The sequence below is a fragment of the Calonectris borealis genome, chromosome Z, assembly GCF_964195595.1.
Source record: "Calonectris borealis chromosome Z, bCalBor7.hap1.2, whole genome shotgun sequence".
Taxonomy (NCBI): domain Eukaryota; kingdom Metazoa; phylum Chordata; class Aves; order Procellariiformes; family Procellariidae; genus Calonectris; species Calonectris borealis.
Genome location: NC_134352.1, coordinates 56,170,251 through 56,188,005, shown reverse-complemented (window position 1 = coordinate 56,188,005; position 17,755 = coordinate 56,170,251). Strand labels below are relative to the sequence as shown.

At 41.1% G+C, this 17,755-nt stretch overlaps 1 protein-coding gene across 12 annotated transcripts in view; it reads left to right on the top strand.

Annotated features, from left to right (window-relative positions):
- JAK2 (Janus kinase 2) overlaps positions 1-17,755 on the top strand; it is a 101,377-nt gene that overhangs the window by 56,295 nt on the left and 27,327 nt on the right. For all 12 annotated transcript variants that reach the window (XR_012670944.1, XM_075137155.1, XM_075137146.1 and 9 more), the window contains 7 exons: positions 968-1,091; positions 1,886-2,003; positions 2,566-2,711; positions 4,037-4,358; positions 6,704-6,823; positions 15,280-15,437; positions 16,872-16,983. Coding sequence is in view for 11 of the 12 variants with exons in the window: in XM_075137155.1 (XP_074993256.1) it covers positions 968-1,091; positions 1,886-2,003; positions 2,566-2,711; positions 4,037-4,358; positions 6,704-6,823; positions 15,280-15,437; positions 16,872-16,983 (1,100 nt within the window). In the remaining variant the exon portion in view is untranslated. The remainder of the gene's footprint in view (positions 1-967; positions 1,092-1,885; positions 2,004-2,565; positions 2,712-4,036; positions 4,359-6,703; positions 6,824-15,279; positions 15,438-16,871; positions 16,984-17,755) is intronic.

Below are 17,755 nucleotides of genomic sequence, written 5' to 3'. Positions count from 1 at the left end.
TTTTCAATATTTTTTGCCTTCTTCCCCCAAAGTGTCTTACTTTAATGTAAACGTAGTTTTCTTTCATTATGACCTACTGTGACTTTCACACTGTAATTTTCATCCTACTCTCTGACCTGACTTTGGACAGGTATCTCTTCCTGTCTTCAGAATATGTTTGTCAGTGGTTGAAGTTCATCCTTTTGTGCTGTCAATTCTCAGGCATTTAACCTGTTTTTCAAATCATAGCACTGGCATCGCATGGGTGAATAACACTGCAGCATAGTACAATGCTGTGGCATCTGTCTTATGTTAGGCTGTACTTTCAGCTGGGAGCCTCAAAGCCAAATTAAAATTCTGGTGCTGCTGAAGACTTGATGCTCACCTGATTTCCATAGTTTGTGATTAAGCAGGATTGCTTGTCAATTCTCATTAAAACAATCCTGAATTGTTGAGGGGGAAAAAGTATTTTCCAGTTTTGTTTAATTAACAATATATGTTTGGGTTTGTTCTCAACTGAGCTACTAGAATGTAAATAGCAGGTGGTTGTCCTAGTCATGATGACTTTCTTTGTATTGCTGTACTTCTAATTTTTCATCAGTCTAAAATCTTAAAATCAACTGTTTTTGGAAAAGGTAAGGAAAAAGGTAATGTACTGTTGTTGCTGTTATTAAACTGAGAGGCTAAGAAGCCATTGTATTAAATGCCGTACAGAGAAAATCTTGTAATTGAACAGTGAAGTATAGGTTAACAGGTGAACACAGTCTGCAGTCAGAACATAAAGGAAGAATGAGAAAATAATCCAGCAAAAACAGTCTGCAGGTTATGGGGTGATGATTGCAATGCTGTTGACAGGGATGCAGTGCAATGAATAGTTGGAGAACATGTGCCAATCTGCTACTTTTAACCCACAATATTTTTTTTAATGAGATTGATTCTTTGTGAAAGCAATTTCCTGCAAATGTTTGCTTCTCTGTTCTTTGTTTAGGTATCATGCCAGTGTATCATAACCTGTTTGCACTCATGAGTGAAACAGAGAGAATGTGGTATCCCCCAAATCACATCTTCCATGTAGATGAAGCAACCAGACTTATCCTAATTTACCGGATAAGGTAATGTAAATCAAATGTTATGCACTTTTCATGGTAAAACAAAACTATTTGAGAAAACACAACCAATAAGATATTTACTTGAACCATAGTTTCTCTAAGAAGTTATGGACAGATTGTTGGTGATATCTGTATAAGAGAGAGGTAAAAGAATCAAAATTATTGAAGTAGGTTTGAATAGCATATTTTACTGATTTTCTATATACCATATGTTTGCCATGTCGGATTGAAGAAACAATAAAAAAATGTAGCAGAAGTAAAAATGGTTTTTTTCTTAATAATGATAACATCTCATCTCCACTGTGCTTGCCTGTTTAAAATTAGTGGCAGTTCTGAAATCCAGAGTAAATATCCTGTGTAGTCAGGTAGATGTCTGCAATAGAACCATTTTTCTCTAACCTGATTTTTGAATGTAGACATCTGAAGGTACAGTCACAGTTTTCCTTATGTAAAAGGTTTTGTTTATTTACATTGCATAATGTGGCCTGAGTGTTGCCTTTGGAACTGTCTCAAAGGAAACTGGAAGACAGTAACACAAAATTCTCTATATTCTGAGTAGTGAGGATAACTTTGAAGAGCTCCTCATTCCTACCAGTACAGCTTATCACTCTACTTAAATGTTGTAGTACTTTGAGACGCCAAGAACTGGATTCAAAGCCTTCCGTTGACTGATTGGGGCTTCATATTAGTCCTCCAAACCAGCCAACACTAATTACATGTCTATGAAAGCAATAATGTCTGATGTTGGTAAGTGAAAGTATCTGTTTATTGATGTTTGCTTAAATATTTCCTAACAGGTTTTATTTTCCCCACTGGTATTGCAATGGCACCAACAGAGCATATCGGTATGGCATTCTCCGAGGTGCAGAAAGCCCTGTTCTTGATGATCTTGTCATGTCTTACCTATTTGCACAGGTACGATTTGCTTGATTATTTTTTAATTGGTAAAGGTTGTTAGTATTTATTCCCTTTCATGTCTTCTGATAGTGACTGTGTAGGCTCTTTTGACAGCTTGAAGCCCACTCAAGATGAAAATTAAATTCATGTCATATTGTGTATTTGGAGAGATGAAGCTCAAATGGCAGTTGTGGGGAGAGTAGTGGGAGTGTGTAGCTCCTTTCTTGTGCCACTACCATCTGGAAGTCTTTCAGCATGACTTTTGTTTTGGACTGACACAATGTAGAACAACATCCTCCCCATATGGACCTTTTCGAGATCTGAAATGAAAATATTTTGAAAACAGTGTTTCTAAGCATGATGGTAGCTGGTATCCATTATGAAGACATGCATCTTTTTGTGGACGAAGGGGTTCATTCAGAAGAACGCAGTCTTAAAAAACAAACAAACAAAAAACCAAACAAAAAACCTGCAAACAAACAAACAAAAAGAACCAAAAACCCCACATCCCAAAAAACCTTTATTAAATGAGCAGCAGTGCTACAGTTTTAATTTGCTTTCTTGCTTTCTTGTTTCTCAGTGGCGAGATGATTTTCTGGATGGGTGGATACAGATGCCTGTTACTCACGAAACGCAAGAAGAATGCCTTGGAATGGCTGTTCTGGATATGATGAGGGTGGCCAAAGAAAAGGACCAAACCCCACTGGCCATTTACAATTCAATCAGGTAACTCCATAACTGTATCACACCTATCTGATACCTAAAACCAGTATTTTTGCACGTTAGCATCTGGGCAGAGATGTTCAGCTATTGGCAATTGATTTATTCTAGCATAATGATTCCATAAACTTACCTGTAGTGTAAACTAGAAATTAACAGAAAGCTTGTATCATGATGGCCATTCAGGGTTTTGGGTACATGGATTTGGTTCTTTTAATGAGAGGTAAGGCAGCAGTTACTCATGTGGGAAAGCATATAAGCAATAATTTGAGTTGGGAGAGACCTCTGGAAGTCATCAGATCCAACCCCGTGTTCAGATCGGGGCCAACTTCAAGGTTAGATGAAATTACTCCAGTCAAGTTCTGAAAATGTCCAGGGATGGAGTTTCTACCATATCTCTAGGCAGCTTTGTCGTGTGTATGATCACCCTCACTGAGGAAGATTTTCTCTGTGTCTGACCAGTCTCCTCTGTGATACTGTGTGTCTGTTGCCTCTTGTCCTTTCACTGTGCATGTCTGAGAAGAGTCTAATTCAGTCTTCTCCATAACCATCTGCTAGTTGCAGGCAGTTACTAGAGTACCCTGCTTGAGCCTTCTTTTCTCGAGGCTGAACAAATCAAGCTCCTTTATGCCTCTTCTGTCATGTCCTGTGCCCCAGGCTCTTAACAATCTCAGGCAGATCCCTGCTGAACTTGCTTGAGTTTCAGTTCACTTTGGTTTATCAACCTAATTGGTTTCCACTTAGTTGAGTTAATTCTGTCCCTGCTTAGTACTTAATCCTTGATGTTTGTCTTTTTATGAGACCTAGCAGGAGGATAAAAAACAAAATGAGACAATGAATTCGCCAGGTGATTGCAGGTGACAAACTACTCTTTTGCCCCTTGATAGATACAGGAACTTCAGTGAAAACCAACCACAGTGTTATATTCTACCACCTTTATTTTCAGCCAGGAATCTGTCCTCTATCCGTGCCTCTATCCTCTTTCTAACTTCTACACTAAACAAAGCAACTGTGTGACTTCTGCTGCCTTACCTCAAAACTTCACTAATGAGTGCAACAGACATGCCTGGATTTATGGAAAATGCATTATATAATATATGTTGAAACTGAGTGAGGGGAAAAAATGGAAAACGGAAGAAGAGACAGGGCTGTATTTGAAAGAACATACTAGAGATTGAAGAAAGGATCCTTATTATCCTACAGTTTAAAGAATAAGGTTACATTTAGAGGAAAAGATATTTTCACGTTGACTTGTTTAGCACAGAACTAATTATCTTTTCTGGATTTAATGGCTAAAACTAGTAGGTTTTTTGCTGCTTATGTGTTCACAGCTACAAAATGTTTTTGCCTAAATGTGTGCGAGCAAAAATCCAAGACTACCACATTTTGACGCGAAAAAGAATAAGGTACAGGTTCCGCAAATTTATACAACAGTTTGGCCAATGCAAAGCTACTGCCAGAAACTTGAAACTTAAGTATCTTATAAATCTGGAAACCCTTCAGTCTGCCTTCTATTCAGAGGTTTTTGAAGTAAAAGAACCTGGTGGAGATCCTTCTGGAGAGGAAAGTTTTGCAACCATTGTAATAACTGGAAATGGTGGAATTCAGTGCTCAAGAGGAAAACTTAAAGACTGTGAGACACTGGCAGAGCAGGTAATTTCTTTTATTATTTTAATAATTGTGCAGTTTATCATATAACAGAGTGACTAGCTTACATTAGAAGTCCTGATTTGCCCTAAGTAAATTTGGTAGGTAAATTTTACTTCACAGTGATGATGCAATTTCTGTATGGCTAAGGCTCACAGAAATGCATTGACTTAAACAGTGCAGGATTTTAAAATTCGTTTTTTATTGAAGTATTAGAAGAAAGTCAATACTTGAACTTGTAATACTTCTTTGGTTGACAAATTAAAAATTCAGTGTTGGGCCTTCATTACTGTAAAAAAAGCAATGTGGAAAAGTATAGGTATAGGTAAAATGCACAAATCCTCAAATTCTCTTTGAAAGCAGGATTTTAAGGACTCCAAAAACCAGGTAAATTTCCCTATACCTCTTTCTTGCTGCAGTTAGACTCCTACTGGTGTCTGAGCTAGCAAATTTAAAGTAACATTTCTGTGACTGCAGAGTCCATATACCCTTTGTTCAGGAATTAGATGCTAAATGGATCCAATAAATGCTAGTAATCATGTGCTGTTGCATTTTTATTTATCAGTATTATTTCTTTTGTGTGTGATTTCCCAGCATGACTATTCATTTTGTCAAATTTAGCAGAATCTGATACAAACTCATAGCAGTATACACTGAAAGTGTGGGAATTTTCCAGAGATAAAATTAAAGGCAAAGTGGAGCACATGTCAGTTTTCCAAAATAATTGCATCTGTTAATTTGGTAGTTTTGGTGCATAATATATAGCAGTCAAGACCAAACTACAAGAGATTGTATTTTTACAGTGTGCTCTAATAATTTGTAAAAATGTGATTTTTGTGGTAATACTTAACAAAAAAAAAATCTGATTTACATACCCAGATTTTTTAACTGTGTTCTTCTTAGAATATTTGTAGATTTATATTAGGTCCAGTTACCTCATTCATAGTTGTTATGTATTAGCCTTTCCTAAGTTGCCTGTAAGTGCCAGTTGCTCTGGCAGGAGCTAACTTAAATGTGAGATTTTGCAATTTCTAGTTTTAGGTGTGTAAAATTTACGCATACTATGGTGTTTGGGCCTGGCAACCAAGCCTTTAGTAAGAATAGTGTTTAAACTGATCATATTTCCTACAGAGATTGCTAAATTATTTTTTCATACTTAATAATATTATCATCCCACTTACTGACAGAAACACAATGTAGGCTGCATATATTTTCACTGGTACAGAAACTGTTTATAAAATTGGTTATGAAAACTTAGTAAATGAATAAGGCTGCTTGTAAGTGTGATAATAACTCAGCAAACTGTACTTTGATGAATCTTTATTAAGATATTGAATTGAAACAAAATTTTTATTTTTTTGAAGGCAGGAATGATGTATGTGGGGTAGATAGTGGAGAAATTTATTTTGCCAGTTCACATTTCCAACAACCAGATGAACAAATAGAGCTTCAGGGACTTCAGTGCATTTGAGCTGATTTATTCTAGCTGATACCAACTGAGTCTTACAGCCTTGATTATTACACCTGTTTATGTGTTAGGATACGCTTGCAGCCATATTAATGGGGTATTCTGACTTGAATAAAATCTATTTGCTTAGGAAGAATAATTTCAGATAGATAAATCTACCTTTATTTAAGGATGTTACTTAGCATCTGAAGTTCTACTGAAAACAAAACGAAGTATGATTTATATGACATTGTAATTTCACTTGTGAAAGACTGAAGGAAGTGCTACAGAACATCATAGTATCAAAAACTACCTGAACTTGCTATCAAAGGAAAATGTGTCTTGGATTTCCCATGTAATTAGGATTGGTGCTTCAAGTTACCTTGTCAGTGATGACCGTGGCTGAACCTTTTCTTAGACCCTTTGCTCATTCATACTACATCCATCTCTTTGGTAGCAGATTTTGCAGCTCGTATCACTGTGAACGAAACCATGACATTTTGGATTGTTAACAGGCTTTCTAAACCTCTTTAATCAGGATGCTAATAATAAGTTCTCAAAAAAAAAAAAAAGCCCCCCTAAAAGATTAATCAAAATGTTCCATTGTTAATCCTCACAAAATACTACAGAGCAAAGAAATATCTACAATAAAAAAAACCCAACCCATATATGGATATTTCCATTCATGGTTCCTTGTGCATTTTTTAATTGATGCCTCTAATGATGGTCCTGTAAACACAAAACTCCTTTCTTTATTTGTAATGGCATGTTTAAGGTTTTATGATCCTCTTTGTTGCTGGCTTACAAGTTCAGAGTTGTAGGAATTCTAATGCTGTAAATAGGTGGGGTTTTTAAGTTGCTCTTTATGTTATCACTGACATTATATAACCAATATTTATTGCAGGATTTACAAACATACTGTGATTTTCCTGATATCATTGATGTCAGCATTAAACAAGCAAGCCAAGAAGGCTCCAGTGAGAGGAGAATTGTCACCATTCACAAACAAGACAGCAAGAATCTGGTCTGTTTACTTTACTTGCTGTTTTTTCAAATAGATGTTGCTTTGAGCAGACTGTGATTGCGGTAGTATTTATAGTATTGTATAATCAATTACCATGTTAATTAGGCATGAGGTAAAACTAAATGCATTTCAGCAGTATAAGCGGTGTATCGGAACACCAAAGGTCTTTTGCATACAAAGCTCTGTGCATGGACTGAAATAGAAATAGACGTTCATAGCTGAAGGTAGTTTCTGATACACAGTTTGGGTTCTTTTCTTTATGGGAGTCTTAAACCTGAGTCTGTGGTTTTAGCTGTCGAGCACACTGTCTCCATGCTGTCATGGTAAGCTGTCTGCCAGTGACGAAAACATTGCAAAAGGCTTCAAAGTGCTCTGAAGGAATGATGATACACAGTGTCGTGGTTTAACCCCAGCCAGCAACTAAACACCATGTAGCCACTCACTCACCTCCACCCTCCGTTAGGATGGAGGAGAGAATCGGGAAGGCACAAGTAGGAAAACTCGCAGTTGAGATAAAACCAGTTTAATAATTGAAATAAAACAAAGTAGAACAGTAGTAATAACAATGGTAACAACAACAATAGCAGAATATACAAAGCAGGCGATGCACAATGCAGCTGCTCACCACCCACTGACCGACGCCCAGCCATGAGAGCCCCCTTTTCCCAGACCATGCCTCCTAATTATATACTGAGCATGACATCACATGGTACGGAATACCCCATTGACCAGCTGGGTCAGCTGCTCTGGCTATGCTCCGCCCCCCAGCTTCCCTTGCAGCTGGCAGAGCATGGGAGGCCGAAAAGTCCCCAGTGCAAGCCACTCGGCAACAACCAAAGCATCAATGGGCCATCAACGTTCCTCTCATACCAAACCCAAAACACAGCACACCCCCCCAGCTACTGGGAAGAAAGTTAACTCTGTCCCAGCTGGAACCAGGACAGTATCCACCCCTTATTCTGTACCATCTACGTCATGCCCAGGTCTCGCATTTTCCAATACATTCCAATTAATCATCACCACTTTTCCTGCCTTTCCTTCCTATACGCACAGATAATCATTCCCTTAGTCTATGGGCTATCCCTCTAAAATGTCCATTGAGTTTATTTAGCCCATGACTTTGGGCTCTGTCTGTCATAACAGTCTTTCAGGGCAGGAGAGATGGTGTGTGGTGTTGGATTGTTGCATCCTGAAGCCTGGTTGCATCCTGGTTCCATTATCACTGCGCTTGTCCGGTTCTATCATCGTTGCACTTTTCTCGGTTTCATCAGAGTTCATTCTTCATTAATCCAGATGATTCTTACTGCAATACTGTTGATATGACATATAGCAACCATTGAAGTGATGACATACAGTATTACTAGCAATTAACATCATACAATTCAGTTCACTGGCTATTTTTACCCAAAATCAAATCCCCTTGAGGTACACACTGGACTTCCCCATGCTTTCACATCACCAACCAAGTGCACCCAGGTCCTTGAGCAAAAGCAATTCCACGGATGGGTTTTCCCTTGCCAGAGGCAGGAATAACCCAGACTGTCTTCCCCAGCATATTTCTTATGGGCAGTGCAGGGACTTTATCCCCCTCTACAGTACGTAAGGGTTTTGATTGGGCATGGGACAGATCCCCTAGTGTTGACTAACCAGGTGGCGTTTGCTAGATGTGTGTCCCAATGCTTGAATGTCCCACCACCCATTGCCCTCAGTGTAGTCTCTAACAGTCCATTGTATCGTTCGATTTTCCCACAGGCTGGTGCATGGTAGGGGATGTGATAGACCCACTCAATGCCATGCTCTTTGGCCCAGGTGCCTATGAGGGTGTTTTGGAAATGAGTCCTGTTGTCTGACTCAATTCTTTCTGGGGCGCCGTGTCGCCATAAGACTTCCTTTTCAAGGCCCAGGATGGTGTTCCGGGCGGTGGCATGGGGAACGGGATATGTTTCTAGCCATCCGGTGGTTGCTTCCACCATGGTGAGCACGTAGCGCTTGCCTTGGCACGTTTGTGGGAGTGTGATAGAATCAATCTGCCAGGCCTCCCCGGAAATATATATTTATATTTATATTTCAGCCATCATCCTCCATACCAGAGGGGCTTTATGCACTTGGCTTGCTTGATTGCAGCGCACGTTTCACATTCGTGGATAACCTGTGCAATAGTGTCTGTGGTCAAGTCCATCCCTCGATCACGAGCCCATCTATATGTTGCATCTCTTCCTTGATGGCCTGAGGTGTCATGGGCACACCGAGCTATAAATAATTCACGCTTATCTTGCCAGTCCAGATCCACCTGAGCTGCTTCAATCTTAGCAGCCTGGTCCACCTGCTGGTTGTTTTGATGTTATGGGACTGTAAGGGTGAGTGAGTCTTGCTGACCATTCACTTGGCTCTCCAGTCGACGAATCAGCTCATGGATGGGCACCAGGAAATCTCGGTTGGTGCGGTATTGCCACTGGTGCACTGCTGTGATAGTGATTGGCACCTGTTGTTCTTTGACACTCAGCAACCCCACAACAGAAGGGTCCTTGAGAGACCAGGAAAGGTGGACAGCTGTTTAATCTCCTTCGTCTCCAGGGCAGCTATACCAAAAGCCCACCGGTACCCTTTTGGGTCCTTGAAATACCCTCTCCTGAGGTAGTCTATGCCAAGGATGCACGGAGCCTCTAGGCCAGTCACAATGGGGGCCTTTTGCCACTCATTCCGAGTTAGGCTCACTTTGGCCTCCAATACAGTTAGCTGTTGGGAAACTCCAGAAATACAGATGGGTTCTGCCCCTTCATAGCTTGATGGCATCAGGGTACACTGCGCACCGGTGTCTACAAGAGCCTTATACTCCTGTGGGTGTGATGTGCCAGGTCATTGAATCCACACAGTCCAGTAAACCCGGTTGTCCCTTTCCTCCACCTGGCTGGAGGCAGGGTCCCTCTAGTCCTGGTCATCATATTCGCTACCCACTTCTTGTAAGTATGAATCAAATGTCCCTTTATTAAAATCAGAAGTGGAATCAGCCCTTCTACTCTGTCTGGGGAACTGCTCACTGGAGGCTGGAGCAGCAGTTTTCCTGGAAGAACCCCCTTTTGTGGTTGTTTTTCCTTGCAACTCACGTTGCACCCTCTAGGGTCGAGGTGGATTTTCCATCCCACTGCCTCATGTCCTCTCTGTGGTCACGCAGGTAAAACCACAGGGTGCCCTGGGCTGTGTATCCTCGGTATCTTCTCTCTTGAGCAGAGGGACGCTTGCTCCTAATGGCTGAGACACTGGCCCGTGCAGGTGGGGAGCAGGACATACCCTCTTTGAGTTGCTAGACCTCCTGGGACAGTTTCTCCACAGCCGAGACACAGGCCCGTAGGGAGGAAGAGAGACTTTCTTCATATTGCTGGAGTTGACCAGCCAATTCATCCACCGTTTGTTCCTCTCCGTCTCTCCAGGTCATTATTGCTAATGAGTTTGCATGCGATGCTGGTGCACGCCGTTCAAATTTCCGCCACATGGGTCGGGTGCATTTGACTTCATCTGGATCTTTGGGTAACTGCTTGTTGTTCAGGTCATCATAAATCACTTCCACCATGGCTAATTCCCTCAGGTACTGGATACCTCTCTCCGTGGTGGTCCACTTGTCGGGGTGACATATAACATCTTCCTTGAAGGGACACCTTTCCTTCACACCTGACAGGAATCGCCTCCAGAGGCTGAGGACTTGTGCCCCTTGTCCAATTGCTTTGTCAATGCCCCCTTCCCTAGAAAGGGATCCCAGCTGCTTGGCTTCCCTACCCTCTAATTCCAGGCTACTGGCCCCGTTATCCCAGCATCGGAGCAGCCAGGTGACAATGTGCTCGCCTGGACGACAACTGAAATCTTTTCGCATATCTCGCAGCTGATGGCCTTGGTTCATCTTCATCCCTTACTGAAAGAGTTGATTTTCTTGTGTATTTTCTTTTTGGTATAGAGGCCACTGACACTGGCATGGGTTGGTTCTCTGTTGCAGGGGGCGGAGTAGCCGCCGTGCCTGCCGTGGGGGGTGGGGTAGCCGCTGTGCCTGTTATTTTGTCATCAGATGCAGAGACCTTTTCTTCCCCTTGGGGGTTCTGAGTGGTGTTAAACAGGGCTCGGTAGGCGTGGGCCAGGCCCCAGCACATTGCAGTGATTTGTGTCTCCCTAGAATGGCCAGGGTGACAGCATACTTCTTCCAAATATTCTACTAATTTTTCAGGATTCTGCACTTGTTCAGGGGTGAAGTTCCAAAGCACTGGCAGTGCCCACCGTCCTAGGCATTTGCCCGTGCTATCCCACTCACCCTGCCACTCCTAACTATCTAGCCTTGGGGCAGATCTCTGGATGATATTCTTAAATTGCTTATTAACCTTGGACAAAACCAAAACAATATTCCCAAGGAATACCAATAAGTGTATCTTAACTACCCAGGGATGTTCAAGGTACTGACAAGTTATCTTAACGAAGCAGACGATATCATAGAGGAAGGTAGCGAGGGTGCCATTCTCTATTTCCTCCATAAAAGATCTCTCAGAGGAAGAGGTAAAATTGCTAATTGTCTCCATGAGGTGGTACCCAAAATACAGTAACAGCTTCATTACAAATCCCAAATAACCCCCAATGCCAGTGTTTTAATAACAAATCTCCCAGGCAAACCATCACTAATCACTGCAGAGCACAGCAAAGTGTAAAAACCAACACCAATCTTCAGCAGGTACAGCAAAAACAAGAGCATGGTGCAGAAAGTTAGTATCGAGAATAGAAGAATCAATATTGTGACCAGCAACTGTTAACAGCTATAAATTCCTTAATATGCTGTAGTTAATCTGTTATCTCAACCCTTCGTGCCCCACGTTGGGTGCCAAAAAGGACTGTCATGGTTTAACCCCAGCCAGCAACTAAACACCATGCAGCCACTCACTCACCCTTCGGCCCCCCCCCCGCCTCCAGTAGGATGGGGGAGAGAATTGGGAGGGCACAAGTAGGAAAACTCGCAGGTTGAGATAAAAACAGTTTAATAATTGAAATAAAACAAAGTAAAACAGTAATAATAACAATGAGAACAACAACAGCAGAATATACAAAGCAGGTGATGCACAGCGCAACTGCTCACCACCCGCCGACTGACGCCCAGCAGCGAAAGCCCCCTTTTCCTGGACCCATGCCTCCTAATTATATACTGAGCATGACATCACATGGTATGGAATACCCCATTGGCCAGCTGGGTCAGCTGCCCTGGCTATGCTCTCCCCCCCGCCCCAGCTTCCCCTGCACCTGGCAAAGCATGGGAAGCCGAAAAGTCCCCAGTGCAAGCCACTCGGCAACAACCAAAGCATCAATGGGCCATCAACGTTCTTCTCATACCAAACCCAAAACACAGCACACCCCCCCAGCTACTGGGAAGAAAGTTAACTCTGTCCCAGCCGGCACCCGGACACACAGAAAATGAGTATTGGGACAAAATTAATGTCATTTCTTTTACTGTTTAAAATTCTTGGAAGAACATTTTAAGAAAGTATTTTATACAGGAATGTAAAAAGTTAAGTGGTTTCAGTTTGAACTCCAGCATTGCACTTGAATCAACCTTTCCAGCAGGTATAATTGTCACATAGTTGTGTGGTGGGTTGAGCTTGTCTGGACACCAGGTGCCCACCAAGACACTCTATCACTCCCCCTCCTCAACTGGACAGGAGAAGAAAAATACAACAAAAGGCTCGTAGGTTGAGATAAGGACAGGGAGAGATCGCTCACCAATTACTGTCATGGGCAAAACAGACTTGGTTCAGGGAAATTAATTCAATTTATTGCCAATCAAATCAGAGTAGAGTAATGAGAAATAAAGCCAAATCTTAAAACCACCTTCTCGCCACCCCTCACTTCTTCCCAGGCTCAACTTCACTCCTGAGTTTCTCTTCCCTCCTTCCCCCAAGTGGCGCAGGGGGACGGGGAATGGGGGTTGCGGTCAGTTCATCACAGCTGTCTTTGCTGCTCCTTTCTACTCACACTCTTCCCCTGCTCCAGCGTGGGGTCCCTCCCATGGGGTGCAGTCCTTCAGGAACAGACTGCTCCAGCATGGGTCCCCCACGGGATCACAAGTCTTTCCAGGAAACCTGCTCCAGCATGGGCTCCTCTCTCCACGGGTCCACAGGTCCTGCCAGGAGTCTGCTCCAGCCCAGGCTCTCCACAGGGTCACAGCCTCCTTTGAGCACATCCAGCTGCTGTGGTGTAGGGGTCCTCCATGGGCTGCAGGTGGATATTGGCTCCACCGTTAACCTCCATGGGCTGCAGGGGCACAACCTGCCTCACCATGGTCTTCACCACAGGCTGCAGGGGAATCTCTGCTCCGGCGCCTGGAGCACCTCCTGCCCTCCTTCTTCACTGACCTTGGTGTCCGCAGAGTTGTTTCTCCCACAGATTCTCACTCCTCTTCTCCGACTGCTGTTGCGCAGCAGTTTTTTCCCCTTCTTAAATATGTTATCACAGAGATGCTACCCCTGTTGCTGATGGACAGCTTTGGCCAGCAGTGGGTCAGTCTTGGAGCCGGCTGACATTGGTCCTGTCGGTCATGGGGGAAGCTTCTGGCAACTTCTCACAGAAGCCACCCCTGTAGCCCCCCTGCTACCTTGCCACGCAAACCCAATACAAGTTGTTTCTTCCTTTATCTCCGTGACTAATCTGTGGGCCTTCAGGGCTCCCCATCTCAGGCATTTGTGTGCCCGGAGAACTTCCTTCTGTGTGTGTGAAAAAGCTGTGTACAGCTTATGTCCTTCTTTTCTGTAAAAATAATTTGTTAAAATTCCAAAAATATTTCAGTAAGCACTAACTAGTTTTATTGTCTCTTTAATGGTGCTTTTTAAAAAAAAAGGCATATGATTTACTTTCATTTATAGTAGAATTGTGATTCACATTCATTTCCTGCATTAATGGTACAGAATTAATGACCTGTTAAGAATTTGAAATTATTTCAAGGCTTTTTATTGAAACATAAGAGTAGCTGGAATATCTGTGATGTGCACCTATGATGCTGAGAGCTTAACAATATTTCAGATTGGTGGAGGAGGCTTCCTTAATCTTGAGCCATTAAAATTCTCTTTAAAAATTCTCAGTAGCGGTAGTTAGGTACTTGACTCCATATGCCTCTGAGAGTAAAAGTGACTTTCTAAGAGCTTGTTTAAAAAAGCTGCTGTAGGTATGGCAGAGTAGGAAAAAGTGCCGTAGCTTTTTGCTTATGCAGTTTTGCTTATGATTTGTGTGTGGGCCCTTTACACACCAGAATTAGCTGATGTGTAAATTAGAATTTGTGATTTAGTTTAACCTGTTACACAGCTAGTAGAATTCATTATAGAAATGTAGTTTACACAGTTTTAGGATACATGGATTGATTAAAATGGCTGGATTTCTAGGTCTGTTGTTTGTATGGGTTTTCTGATCTTCTTGAAAAAACTGGAAAAATAGTTGTTTCCAGGTCCTCTTTTAATAAGGAGTTTAAAGACTCCAAACAAATTCTTGCACGTGATCAAAAGCACCAGCTTTTTAATTGCTGTCTAGCAAAGAACTTTCCAAGGAATTGTGTTCAGCTACTAAGTGTGTCCCCAGTGTCATGGGCAAACTTGTGCAGCACGTACTAAAGCCTGTTCTGTTGGGCTATGCTACTGAATGAAATCTCGTGTGCCTAGATGGTAGAGTAACACTTCCCTGTTGAAGTAAAGACAGCCTTTAATGCTCTCATATAACTGTCAAAATATTAAGAAAATATAAATAATTACATAAAAATAGACTCTGTTTTCCTTTATTGGCAGTAATAAATATGTTGTTACAGATGGGTTTAATTTTGGCCTGCTCTTACCTGTTCAACGTATTCTATATAGACCTTTTCCACACCCCGTTTTCCTTTGACCGTGTTATTCTTCTCCCTGCTTCCATCCATTGCACCTCTTTTCATAGTAGTCAGCTTCTGTCTATGATCCAGCTCAGAATGCCAGTTTTTGCTGACTACTAGTTAAATTTTCAGGCAGGTACTTTTCTAGAGATTTTTCTTTGCTACTTGAAGGCAGCCCCATAAATCTTTGATAAGCGAAGGCTTTCCTTTAGGAATCACACTGTGATGCCAGTGCAGTAGGTGTCTGCTCAGTTTTTCCCTTCCAAATGTTCGCTCTTGTCAGCATTCCTCTGCTGCTTCATATATTTAGAGTAAGGGTTTTTTTTATGACAGACTTGTTTCGTTTGGGTTTAATTTTGAACATTGAAGATTGCTAACAAGTTTTGGGTAGAAGGTAGAACTATACAAATAGTAGTTAAAAACAATCTGGATGTCTTCAATGTGTGCATATATTTGTATCTTTTATATCATTACCATATCCAAGAATTTTGTGTTGCCTATTAAAAATTGAAATTCTTTTTTTCTCTCTCTCCCCCCCTCCTCTCTCCCCACACCCCTCCCCTGTTGTCCCCTGGCAATTTAACAGGAGGCTGAATTTCAGTCATTAAGAGAAGCGCTCTCCTTTGTATCATTAATTGATGGATATTACAGATTAACTGCGGATGCCCACCATTATCTCTGTAAAGAAGTAGCACCACCATCAGTCCTTGAAAATATCCAAAGTAACTGCCATGGACCAATTTTGTAAGCAATTTTTTAGCCATATAACGAGGTGATATTATTTTTGAAAGATGAACTTTAGTTGACTGTGAACCATGATGGACATCTTGAAATGTGTATTTATTACACTTACGTAACATAAAATGCTTTACATTTTTCTTCTTATTTTTCATTTTGCAAAATACAATGCTTTCTTGACATATTATAAAAAATAAATTGAAAAATTCTGGTTTTAATTTTCTTCCCTTAGAATTCTTTTTTCTTTAAGTGAGACAGGCAGCGAAGTCATGATGCTGATTTTACAGAATTATGGTTGCTACTATACAGTGTCATAGACAGAGGATCTCATGTTTTCACTGCACCTCTAGCAGTTATATTATCTGAGTGCGAAGGGGCAAAAGGCAAATTCAGATAACAGTCTCGTCAGTATTTGAGCAAGGATTGCAGTAAACTGCTAGCCATATAAATTGGAGGTTTTGTTTGGTTTTAAGGAATGTTGTCTCCTTGTTTGCTTTCTTTGTTTTGGTTTTGGTTTTTTTTTTAGAGGAAGAAATAATTTAGTACCTTCATTGGTTTTTTTTTAAACTTTTTTTTAATAGTTCATGTAGTATTGTTTATTGTTGGCAGAAGCACACATGGGAGCTTAGAAATGTTTTGTTAGGCAGAATAAAATGGGTATTTGCTTTAGCTACGGAAAGCTTGAAAGCTGATACATGCAAGATATGTTGAATGAAACTAGCACTGTTTACTCATCTAATGCAGAATAGTTCTGCAAATTTCCCAATGACAAAAAGAGGATAGGTGCTATCACCTGCAGAAGAGATGAAGAAGGAGAGGGATGGAGACCTATGCAGTTCTGATCACTTTCTTGCACTAATGACTAATGCTGTATATTGACCTTTATTTAGGGCTGTTTAGAAGGATGTGCAATGAGTCTAGACCTTTCTAAGCCACTGTATTCCTCATTCCCTGAAATGGATAGAAATAGTCAGTTAGCAAGCCTTGTTTAAGGGGAAATTGGTTCTTGTAGTAACAAATGATGTTTTATTTCAACTCCTCTTTTTTGTTAGCCCTTTCCCAAGTTAAACCCGCCTTTTTCACCCATGCAAATATTCTGCTAATTTTAGCTTATTTATTAGGCAGTTTTATTACAGCTTGTTGAACATCATATCATAAGCCTAGGGGAATATACTTTTTTAGGCTGTAAGATTTCTCATCAAATAAATAATTGTGGTGTTTCCAGTATTAAGAATTTTTAATATACTGCTCTCTACATAAGTAGCCACCCTGAATATTGGAAAATAAAAGGACAAAAAGACTAACTTAAAGGAAGCCGTAAAAAATTAAGAGTTTGAATTGTCCTTGTATTAGATATCTGATAATAGTGCTCATTGGCCAATCTCTGATGTTCCTGGATTTTGAAATTATGCAATATTAAACATTTTCTTTTTACTATAGCATGGACTTTGCTATCAGTAAACTGAAGAAAGCGGGTAATCAGACTGGTTTCTACGTTCTTCGTTGCAGTCCTAAAGATTTTAAAAAATACTTCCTCACCTTTGCTATAGAGGTTTGTATTCTGCCTTAGATAGTACCTGTATAATCTTTATTGCATTATAATAATGAGCCTGGAATGTTCAGTAAGTGATTTTGAATTTTCTCTCCAGAATGTTTGTCTGATGTGTATATTTTATAGCTATTTCTGTCAGATTGGCCATCTTTCAGCGTCGTGTGAGAAAAATACTTTTATGGTAAAGAATCGCTAATGACACATACCATATGCCTAGGAGAACAATATAGGTGGAGGGAAGAGGGCGTGGGAGTTCTAGGGATGGTGACATGGCTCTTGGGACTTCAATAAATGTTTGAATGGTGGAGTGTTTTGTTTTGTTTTTTTTTTCTTTTTTTTAAGTTGGATTTTTTCCTGGGATTTTGCTGCCCCGCCCTGAATAGGGCTTAGTTAGACTGGGTATACAGCCCTCTGAGAGTCTCTCTCCTTCACAGGTTCTTTGGGGTTTGGGTCCTGTCCCCATCCCCAGTGCTGGGCCAGCCAGATTATTTGGCAGCTGTTACATCAACACAGATGGCCTGCTGGTAGCTGGTGTTAGCTAGAGTGGGAGCCACCCTTGAAATGCCTGCAGTTCTCATGCAGCTAAAGAACCAGATGTACCTCTCCTCTGTGAGATTGTAGTTAGTGATAATACAGTACCTTAATTTTGCTGTTACATAATTGCATGATCTTGTTCCAAGGGTAGGCTTCTCTAATTAAATTATCAGAGCTATGTTTGGGTTTTTAGTTAGGGAAGGTAATACATGGGTTTTCCTGCTGGTTTGCAGCAAGC